This window comes from Dermacentor andersoni, chromosome 2 (genome assembly GCF_023375885.2).
Source record: "Dermacentor andersoni chromosome 2, qqDerAnde1_hic_scaffold, whole genome shotgun sequence".
In the NCBI taxonomy this organism is placed as follows: Eukaryota; Metazoa; Arthropoda; class Arachnida; order Ixodida; family Ixodidae; genus Dermacentor; species Dermacentor andersoni.
Genome location: NC_092815.1, coordinates 223,053,867 through 223,065,466, shown reverse-complemented (window position 1 = coordinate 223,065,466; position 11,600 = coordinate 223,053,867). Strand labels below are relative to the sequence as shown.

Here is an 11,600-nt window from a genome sequence, read left to right as displayed (position 1 = left end):
TTTTGAGTGCATGCCTCACAATTTCTGTTGCAGCACACGTCAGGGACAGTGTGTGCTAGGTAATATCTGTGGTCACACATTTTTGTTAAGCCTGTGGTTTATTAAGAGCAAAAGTAAGCTTTGGCCAGGTTTTACTGGTTAGAAAAAAAATATGCGAGTAACACTGCCCCCTACTCTCCCCTAACTGTCGCCACGATGCTGAACGCAAAGGGAACTCTTGTGCAAGGTAGTCCTTCAGGAAGTCTCTGACAGTGTTGACTGTGTTTGTGTCAGCTGGGGTACTTGCTGGCTGCACGTGGATGTTGTGTTTAATGTCTCTCACATAAGAAATCCACTGATCCGCAACGATTTCGTGCCTCTCTTCACAGAAGTTGTGCAGTATGCATACTGCTGCAATAATGGTAGGCATGAACTTGTAGTTGATATCCGCTCTCTTCAAGGTTATCCGCCACCTTGCCTTAAGTCTTCCAAAGGCATGCTCCACAATGTTATGGCCTGAACTGTGGTACACATTGAACGACTCTTGTTTAGCAGTGGGCGTTCCAGTGTATCCTTTCAAAATCCATGGCAAGCGTGGATAAGCGGGGTCGCCAAGCAACATAAATGGTAAGGGCAGGCCACGAAATGTCTTCTCCCCACATGGCAAGACGTTCACTTCTGCGGTACAGGCAGGACACTCTTAGGACTGATGAGTCATGTGCAGACCCAGGGACGTTGCACGTGATGCAGCGAAATCTGCAAAAATGTAAATAAACTCACTTGAACATACGTATATATGCCGTTTCATGCGTTCACAGACAATCTCTCTGGAGCCAAACTTCTGCTGCATGGAATGTATGCACACTTGTATTCAGCTGTTCTCAGTTATAGGAAATAATAGTGATGAGAGAATGTACCAATTACTAAGCTCGAATTACAAAAAAATGTCCCATAATACACTTACAGAGCCCGATCATCCACCACAGCCAGCATGTTGTAAGAAGTTCACATCTTCCTGTTTACGAAATCACGATACCCCTTCTTAGGGGCTGTAATTTGGATGTGTGTCCCGTCTATAGCCCCAAAAATCTGAGGAATGTGGCAGTTTGCTTCAAACCTCGCGGCAGTGGCTGCAGCTTCCTGTGTAGACGGCAACCGTATAAATGTCTTCATGTGGTACTTCACCAAGTTGCCACAAAACATGTAGACGCAATTTTTCACGGTGCTTTTGTGCACCCCGAATTGATTGCCTACAACCCGGTACCCGGAACAGCTGGCCAACTTGTATAGGGCTATTGCAACTCTCTTGTCTATAGGCACAGGTGGCCTAACACAGCCTGGTTTGGGTGACATGTAAGACGCCATAAGAGGCACTAGCTCGTAGAATGAGGCCCTTGTCATTCTAAAATTCTCTCTCCAATCTTCATCAGTGAATTTCGTAAGCACTACGCGATTCCACCAATCAGAAGATCGTGATTTCGACCACCAAATGGTGCGTTTCTTCACTGGTGAAAAACCTGTAAAACAAATATTTGTCGCTTACAAACATCAGCATACCACTGTATAAGATAGGGGAAAGAAACTGTTGGAGAGAAAGATAAGTCGTAGAGTCAGAACCAGCAAGTTTTAAATCACCTGGGTGTCCTGATAAATGACAACGGCGGGACTAGCACATCATCAACCTAGAATTCGTTCTTTGAAAGGTTTTGATCATGACCATGAAAAGGTTTGAAGACCATGGCATCAACGAAAAATTTCAGTTCCTTCGCAACCTAGAATTAAGTACGCTGCATTGGATGAACACGTGCACGAGGCTGTATCACCTAACTTCTGAAGGTATGACTAGGCTGCCAAGGACACGAAAAATTCGCGGCACCACTACTTTTAATGCTATTGCTCGCGAACGAACAATTTGTGTCACATATACTGGAGCACCGCTGCTGCATTCAAGTTTGAATGGTAGTGTATGTACCTAGCTGCTATTAAAGGTTGCGCGCTCACAAGCAATTTCTCTACCATTGCGGCCCTTGCAGGACCAAAAAAAGATCATGTTCTTACCTGCCATTAGCATCCATTCTGCCGGAGTTGAGTCAGCAGCTGCACAGGCTGCTTGTAGCGCTGTTTCACGGTAAAAGGACTGGATAAGGCGGGAACGTTCCCAGTAGCGCACAAGTGCAGCCACATAAAAGAGAATGTGGATATTTGTCCACGCTGACAACAGCAAAAGGACCCCGAGGCGATAACGAGCAGTCATCTTTAACAGATTCCATGCACTTTACGTGCGCTTTTCACCTGAAACGGAAGTTGAGTGCCGGAAGTTGGCGTGTATTTTCCAAATTTGACACTACATGGTGCTAGTCTCGCAGGCTGTTAGATGCGCATACATGTAAACGGCGATGCATCCGTAAAATACGATGTGCTAAGGCAATTTGATATGCTTCTTTCGCATTCATGTAGACAAGACTATAGCCTCTGCCTGGCACTACACTCATCTACACGAACCTGCAGGAAGTGTAGGTAAAAAAAAAATAGCCCTATGATGACAATAAAAGTTTACCTAGTGGGAAATTGCTAGAAACAGGCACTGCTCTTTTTTGTTGCATTTTAGCTAATGTTTGCAATGCCTCGGGAGTCATCAGAGACTGACCATGGCTGAGGTGGTTTCCTTGATCTCTTCTGTGGAACATCTGACTCTGTGTTCAAATCTGAGTCTTGTTCACTTAGGTTGGGTTTTCTCCTTGCCAACTCATAGGTTTCTGAAATGTAAGAACACCCTTGCGTGTTCTTGTACTTTTACACAAAACTTCACAGTTAGCGACTGATATGTACCAAACAGCCCGTTTACGGACACCTCGAAGCTTTTCCAATAAACATCCAGCATTGCTCTTTTTACCATTGTGACAACCTTGTCTCCTTTAATGCTCTGGTGGCCAGACACACCGATCTCTTTTTATCCATGTTGATGGTACTACTTCAACTTCATCACGGGTCAAAAACTCAGCAATTGCATATGCTATCTAGAAAAGAAAAAAAAAACTGTTTAGACTTAAAAAAAATAATGTCTTTTAACGGTTGCATTTACACAATAGCGGTAGCACTCAAAAGGCACTAACCAGTTACCAAGAAGCTACTTGCCGTAACAGTGAGATTAAAATCTCCTGCACAGGTGCAATGTCTCGTTTCTAGGCAATATGCAGCTGTGGCAACACTAAAAACTTGTTATCCAAACGGAACACCACCTTTTTTTGCAAGTTGCTCACATGCCATATTTTAGGATCAGATAGGGAAGACACAACAAAGGTGTGATTCTGGATGAACTGAAGGGTACAGTGTACAAGTCCTCTTTAACTAGGAATTCTGGACAAACGATGTATGGTTAATTTGAGGTCTTCAAGTGGGCGATGTCTTTAGCCAGAACAATATGTCCACCTTGCAGAAAGCAGCAGTCCTTGTCACTTAGAGAAATAGTGAACTCCCCATGTGATAGCACCTGGTACTGAGGAGGACAGCATCCTGGCAGGAGCAAACCCTGTGTATGTTGACGGAGCAGTGCAGGCTTCCCATTCGATGGCTGAAGGATGTTTGCTTCACACTGGGACTTGGCCAACCGGTTGTAGAATTGCTGCAGTGGCCTGCCGTGTTTTCGGAGCTATCACTTGATTGACGCAATAAAGGAATTTAAATGCTCATACCTTTGAACATCAGTAAAAGGTGTATCAGACAGTGCGCACTGAAGGAAACATGCTGATCTCCGTAAAGATCACGAAAGTCTGTGATAAAGCAGCGCAGGAGTTCGCCAACAAACACAGCATGCTGGCGACAGAGCTGCGGATTGGCAAGTACCGAGAGAGAGGTATGAAGGATGAGGAATTGCTGGTACAGGTCGTTCGTCAAACAATATGTAAGAACAAATGGGCCAGTGTGACAAAGAAAAAGCCTGAATTCAACAGCCTTCCAGAGGTGTAATTCATCAAGACCTTGCAGTTTGTGATGAAAGTCACGGGGAACAGAAGCTCGCACAAGGCCACTCTTTTCATTGAAAGTTTGACGCTGTAGTGGCCCAAAGCATACAGCTAGTGGTCCTGAAGTCCACGTCGGAAGCTCCTTAAATACGCCTAGGGAAAACACAGGGAAGGTGGGAGCTGGAAATGCAACACGAGGAGCAAAATGAGAACAAGGTAAAAGTGGGAGCCAACGTTTTGACAAAGCCACTTCTCGAAACGTTGACTCCCACTTTACCTTGTTCTCGTTTTGCTCATTAACTACACCTAGCAGCACAGCATGCATGTAGTCCAGGGGTAGGTCATCCACACAGTCAGTTGGCAAATCTAGGAGAATGGAATCCCCTTCGTGATGTTCACTATCATGTTGATGTCTGAAACTCATGTTTGTACGTAGGGACAGTCCATTTCAAGGAACACAGCTTTTCCGTTCATATATGTCCCCTCCGCAGTACATTTTAGGCAGGCACTATAGCTACTGTGCCCTTTAGTTGCCATTACAAAGGCTCGTGCAGGAGCATCACAAATGATGGCCTTTACACTTACTTGAGCAACACTGCCATCTACAACAACACCCTCTGAAATCAATTCTTGTAACTCTACAACAAATGGCCTTATTAAATCCCTCGAGGACGCTGGCTTTGATGGCCTAGCAAAGGTGCCAACAAGGAATGGTGTTCCATCACCCCAGGCATGGGCAATACACTGAACAGGCCACAAATATATTTTCGAACATTTGGATAATGGAAGACCATCTATGTTGAATGAGAGGGGGATCAGAGAAGGTTGGTGTTCGACATGACGCAGTATGCACAGCAGCCCACCTTTAAGCCCGAAATGGCAATATTTCCCGGGCTCTAACGGTGTTAATCCGCACTGCTCTTGTGCTTGGTGCAGTTTGTGGAGGTGTGTATGACTATTGTTAGGTAATTCTGTTGAAGAGGGATGGCTTCATAACAACTTCATGAAATCTGAAAGTGCCCTTTTTATGACATGGTGGTGCACAACTCACGTTCGCAGTTTTTCTCGAAAGTTGCGTTCTGTTACTGTGTCAACACTGTCTGTCTCCTCCTCATCAACAGGCCTTGCGAAAAGTGCGTTGCTTTGGACAACCACACAGGAAGCAGCTTTAGCATATGTTTCCAGTGAGCTTGTATGAAAATCGGAACGCTAGTGCTGGCCGCAGTACACTACATCACAAACGACTGTGTCAGTTTCACTTCGAAAATTGCGGGAAACTCCGGCTACATTCCTTGGCGGTTGCTCTTGTGGATGCTCATTCTCCAGCAGGTGCTCGCTTGCGTACTCAAGAAGCACCAAAGATTTCTTCATGTCTCGAAATGCCTTTTTGGAGATGGGCAGTCTTACAGGACGCGACATCGATTACAGCACTTTGCGCTGAAATGTGGGGTGCAGGCGTCGCTAAACAAAAGACAATATGGAAACTATACCAAGCACGTACAAACTCTAACACGTCCAATGGCGGTACGTTCCATTTTCAAAGCAAATTTAACCTTAATCGGATGAAGGCAACAAAGGAGTGCTCACATCTTTGCAGGAGAGCTCTTCGCATGCTACTGAACGGCACCACAGAGCACCTGTTACGATGCAATCGTACACAATAACAAAACTACCACAGCTACAATGCTGCACATAAAGGCGCCGGGTCACGTGGCTCAGGCCACATGCCTAACAAAAGTGAGATCATCTTTCCCTATGGTGGCGAGATCAATGCGAGACTGCAAGGAGTGCAAGGTGCATATCGGGTGGAGAGGGACACATGAGTGGTGAGGCACAGATAGTCATGTGAGGCCACTAATTAAGCACCATCCTTCTTCCTTCTTCACTGCTTGTCCCCTTCCAGTTCGCTCATTGTAAGCGTGGTGTTGATCGCGGCGATCGCGGTGAGCACCACTGCGAATGTCATGGTGCCGACACAAGCAAAAATAAAATAAAACTAAGGAAACAAAAGCTAATGCTGGTGCGCACGGGTTTCAGAAATGGCGTGAGCACTATCATTTGACTCTGCTCCACCAACATAAAGGTGCAGGCCTCCTCGCCTCTCCAGCTGAGTGGCTCGCTTGGCAAAATGCTGCTATCATTTAGTTTTATTCAGAAGGATTAGAGGCACGCCACTGTAGCAATTGAGATGCCCTCTGCAATTGTGCCTTACATAATATGGCCAAAGCATGATTAAACGGCATCCATGTAACGTTCATTAGCTGGGAATTCGAGTTCATATTTGTTTCCGTTTCGTTCAGGACAGAGCAAGAGGAAACTTTAGTTGTGGAAGAATTATTTGTACTTATTAATTTTGTTTTCTTCTTTGCCCTTAGAAACCCACTTGATAGCTAACTGCCAGGCCCATGTACATGCAATGTTAGCAATATTGTCATGGGGTTGTTGGGAGTATAGAAAGAGTGTATAAACAATATATATACGATATGAGTCAGAGTAGTTAAGATGGCTAACCATCAACAACACGCAGCAGCCAGCGTCCCACGATCTTCTTCCTCTCTCTTCTTTCATCCTTCCATAACAATATGTTCACAGCATATCATCGTTGAAATTCTAATGAAAAATAGTCGCATGTACATACATTATTTGTAGAAAAGATTCCTACATCCAAAGTACAACCACGGGACGACACACGCAGGACGTTTACTGCATCCAAAATGGAACATCCAGACAACCCAAACAGGAACAAAATAAGTGGAACTTCAGTGCCAAAAAAGGATGTTCCTCATACATCCGCTAAATGACCAGTGTGGGCCCAGGACGTTCGGATCTAAACTGGATATCCGACAGATATTTGTGGTCCAATGGGTGCCTGGCCCAAATTATGGCCCTCTTGTTTCAGGGCTTGCAAAGCATCTCATAAAGTGCAGAGTATACTGCCATGCATTTTTATTACAGTAAGATGAATAATTGGAATAGTTAATTACTAGGAAATAGAGTGATGTGTCACAGTGTTATATCTCTAAGGAATTCATGTTCAGGAAGGCACTGTGTTGTGCAGTCTGAGTGACACTGTATTGACACGTGTACTTGTTTGTCTTTATTGGGCGACATGTTTCACCGCCTAACAAATGTTATCGCATAGCGCAGGACACGCCTGCGTGTATCGGAAGTTTCTGGCATGTTATCGATGCTTCCATCCACTGTCTGTAACCCAACCTTGTGTAATCTGATCGCATGTGTGCACGATGCAAATAATGTAGAACTTTGTGGAAGGCACGCGGGTCCCAGCGATTACTCTGGAACATTTGATGACTGATGTATAAAAGCCGACGCACTTGACCCACTGATCATATTTTCGCTGATTGCAGACTGTGTTTGCCGCTGTCGCCTTTCTTTGAGTGTAGCCTATTTTTGGGGGCACAAGTTCGCGCAATAAAACGCTAGTTTAGTCTTTCTCAGTTTGGCTGCTTTCTTCACTGTCACTACCACGTGACAGTATTATTTGTTCTAAGTACTCCACAAACTCCAATGTAGGAGCATTGCAGGGGAAACATTTATGGTATATGGGTATACAGAGTATTGGAGCAAGCTGCAAGTGAGGATTCAAATACTTAAAGAAGCAATCTTAAAAAACTCACATATTAGTGATAGGGCTTAACATGACAACAGTAGTACTTTCTGTGGTTTGAAACTTGCCAGGGTCATGGACGACCAATGACAGTGTCGTCAAGGGCTTTGACAGCAAATGGTAGAGCTGGTAAGTGTAAAGCAGTTACATGGTGAAAGGTGAAAAATGTTTCAAAGACTACATTTATTGTAAAGGCTGTGAAAGGTGGAGGGTTGTCTTGTGTAGCAAGCAAAGGATCACAATCCTTTTGCGTGATTCTAGCCAGGGAAGTGATAGCAATGACTTCATGTTAGTAATACTAGAATGACTGTAGTCTTTGGCAATAGCATGGACAGCACAATTCTGGATGGCTTCAACAAAGTTGATTAGCTTTCAAAAGATGATGCGCCAACAGTGACGGCGCACTAAGAAGGAACAAAGACAGGACAAGGTGCTCTTTGTTCCTTTTGCCGTGTTGATTAGATCACATTGGAAATCCACGTGGATGACACAAATTCAAGTCTAAGGCAGACAAACATTTGATAGGCTAGGTTATGGGTAAAGGCAGGTGTTCTGTGAGGGTTTCTTCATTTATGTGTGTAATCCTCCAGCAATGATTTTACCAGTGTTAGCAGCGCAGTAAAAGGCATGAGTTAGATGAACACCCAAGTAGTTTCATGACTGCACGGGTGGCCTGAGAGTTAGTTGGTGTGTACGATCGCGTTGAGAAAGACTGCTTATAGTGAAAGCCATTTGTCAGCATGAGAACAAGTTAGTTGTATGATCATGATCCTTCTAGAGGGCAATACGGTTGGATGCAATGTGATTTTCTGGTAAATTATGCAACTGTTGGCAAACAGCCGATTATTGAGGTTATATTATTCTACAGGTTGCTTATGTAGATGAACAGGTCCCTTATGAAGGGACCTACATGCCTTGGGGAAGTGCAAAGGTTGCGTCACTTAATGGGCATGCGAGCAGCACTCGTTGCACTATGCCTCATGCTCAACTTTTCTTCGCTCCACAGATTTTCCTGATGCTGGCCCTTGTTTCACCTTCTGCGCCCATCCACATCTGCCCTACCGTGGGCTTATGCGTTGATGCTGTCGAAGATCATCAAAAACTTGTCACCCGCACGTGTGGTCTCCATAATCTTCCATCCTTCCTGGATGTACCACTATATGGACACCGCATCGTTTCTGGGACGACGTCACTGGCTGATTTGCCGCCCTTTCCCAGCCCATTCAAAAGCAGCTTGCTGATGAACTACTCCTTCAGTGGGCATGCGAGCAACACTTGTTGCACTATGCCTCATGCGCAACTTTTCTTCGCTCCACAGATTTTCCTGATGCTGGCCCTCGTTTCACCTTCTGCGCCCATCCACATCTGCTCTACCATGGGTGTATGTGTCGATGCTGTCCAAGATCAAGAGCCCGTCACCCGCACATGTTGTCTCCATAATCTTCCATCCTTCCTGGATGTACTGCTAGATGGACACCGCATCGTTTCTGGGACGATGTCACCGGCTGATTTACCGCCCTTTCCCAGCCCCTTCAAAAGCAGCTTGCTGATGAACTACTCCTTCAGTGGGCATGCGAGCAACCTCGTTGCACTATGCCTCATGCGCAACTTTTCTTCGCTCCACAGGTGCGTAACAATTTGACCCTGCATGCTAAACGGAGTGATAATCGCTCACTTTTGCTGCTCCCATGCCCACTTGTCTTATATGCTGCTATGTGTGATTGTCTCGACGTGGTGCTGTTGTTGTTGCAATGCGGTGATGTCGAGGAAAACGCGGGGCCTCCAAGAGTGCAGAGGTCGGCTCAAGATGACTCAGCCTCGAGTAGTCTTCCCGAATCCCAGTCTGATCAGATGAGTACCGTCTTAATAATGCTAAAAGACAAAGAAGTCGACAGTAGCGCTTACTAAAGGTCAGTCCGAGTTGAAATCAGATATGAAGGATGTCAAAACCAGCCAAAACACAATTGAAGGCAAGCTAACCGATATTTTCCGCCATCTGGAATCATCATCATCATCAGCAGCCTGGTTATGCCCACTGTAGGGCAAAGGCCTCTCCCATACTTCTCCAACTACCCCGGTCTCGTACTAATTGTGGCCATGTTGTCGTTGAAAACTTCTTAATCTCATCCGCCCACCTAACCTTCTGCCGCCCCCTGCTACGCTTCCACTCCCTTGGAATCCAGTCCATAGCCCTTAATGACCATCAGTTATCTTCCCTCCTCATTACGTGTCCGGCCCATGCCCATTTCTTTTTCTTCATTTCAACTAAAATGTCATTAACTCGCGTTTGTTCTCTCACCCAATCTGCTCGTATCCCTTAACGTTGCACCCATGATTCTTCTTTCCATAGCTCATTGCGTCGTCCTCAATTTAAGTAGAACCCTTTTTGTAAGCCTCCAGGTTTCTGCCCCATACGTGAGTACTGGTAAGACACAGCTGTTGCACACTTTTCTCTTGAGGGATAATGGCATCCCGTTGTTCATGATCTGAGAATGCCTGCCAAGCGCACCCCAGCCCATTTTTATTCTTCTGATTATTTCAGTCTCATGATCCGGATCCGCGGTCACTACCTGCCCTAAGTAGATGTATTCCCTTACCACTTCCAGTACCTCACTACCTATCATAAACTGCTGTTTTCTTCCGAGACTGTTGAACATTACTTTAGTTTTCTGCAGATTAATTTTTAGACCCACTCTTCTGCTTTGCCTCTCCAGGTCAGTGAGCAAGAATTGCAATTGGTTCCCCGAGTTACTAAGCAAGGCAATATCATCAGCGAATCGCAGGTTACTAAGGTATTCTCCATCAACTCTTATCCCCTATTCTTCCCAATCCAGGACTCTGAATACCTCCTGTAAACGTGCTGTGAATAGCATTGGAAAGATATCTCCCTGCCTGACACCTTCCTTTATTGGGATTTTGTTGCTTTCTTTATGGTGGACTATGGTAGCTGTGGAGCTGCTATAGATATCTTTCAGTATTTTTACATACGGCTCGTCTACACCCTGATGCTGTAATGCCTCCGTGACTGCTGAGGTTTCAACTGAATCGAATGCTTTCTCGTAATCAAAGAAAGCTATATGTAATGGTTGGTTATATTCCGCACATTTCTCTATCGCCTGATTGATAGTGTGAATATGGTCTATTGTTGAGTAGCCTTTGCGGAATCCTGCCTTTTCCTTTGGTTGACAGAAGTCTAAGGTGTTCCTGTATCTATTTGCGATTACCTTAGTAAATACTTTGTAGGCAACGGACAGTAAGCTGATCGGTCTATAATTTTTCAAGTCTTTGGTGTCCCCTTTCTTATGGATTAGGATTATGTTAGCGTTCTTCCAAGATTCTGGTACGCTCGAGGTCATGAGGCATTGTGTATACAGGGTGGCCAGTTTTTCTAGAACAACCTGCCCACCATCCTTTAACAAATCTGCTGTTACCTGATCCTCCCCAGCTACCTTCCCCTTTTGCATAGCTCCCAAGGCTTTCTTTACTTCTTCCGGCATACTTGTGGGATTTCAAATTCCTCTAGACTGTTCTCTCTTCCATTATCGTCGTGGGTGCCACTGGTACTGTATAATTCTCTATAGAACTCCTCAGCCACTTGAACTATTTCAACCATATTAGAAATGATATTGCCGGCTTTGTCTCTTAACGCATACATCTGATTCTTGCCTATTCCTAGTTTCTTCTTCACTGCTTTTAGGCTTCCTCCATTCCTGAGAGCATGTTCAATTCTATCCATATTATACTTCCTTATGTCAGCTGTCTTACGCTTGTTGATTAACTTGGAAACTTCTGCCAGTTCTATTCTAGCTGTAGGGTTAGAGGCTTCCATACATTGGCGTTTCTTGATCAGATCGTTCGTCTCCTGCGATAGCTTACTGGCATCCTGTCTAACGAAGTTACCACCGGCTTCTATTGCATACTCCTTAATGATGCCCATAACATTGTCATTCATATCTTTAACACTAAGGTCCCCTTCCTGAGTTAAAGCCAAATACCTGTTCTGTAGCTTTATCCGGAATTCCTCTATTTTC

General features: G+C 44.9%; 1 protein-coding gene across 3 annotated transcripts in view; it reads left to right on the top strand.

Annotated features, from left to right (window-relative positions):
- The window catches only part of Gcat (Glycine C-acetyltransferase), a 175,055-nt gene that overhangs the window by 24,414 nt on the left and 139,041 nt on the right, over window positions 1–11,600 (top strand). Inside the window, exon 1 of one of the 3 annotated variants that reach the window (XM_055075762.2) lies at window positions 8,857–9,195. The exons of 1 other annotated variant lie outside the window; for it this stretch is intronic. In XM_055075762.2, coding sequence (XP_054931737.2) covers window positions 9,141–9,195 — 55 coding nt within the window. In that variant the 5' untranslated portion in view covers window positions 8,857–9,140. Of the gene's footprint in view, window positions 1–8,856; window positions 9,196–11,600 lie in introns of those variants that run through there. One more of the 3 variants, XM_055075761.2, reaches the window with a different exon arrangement.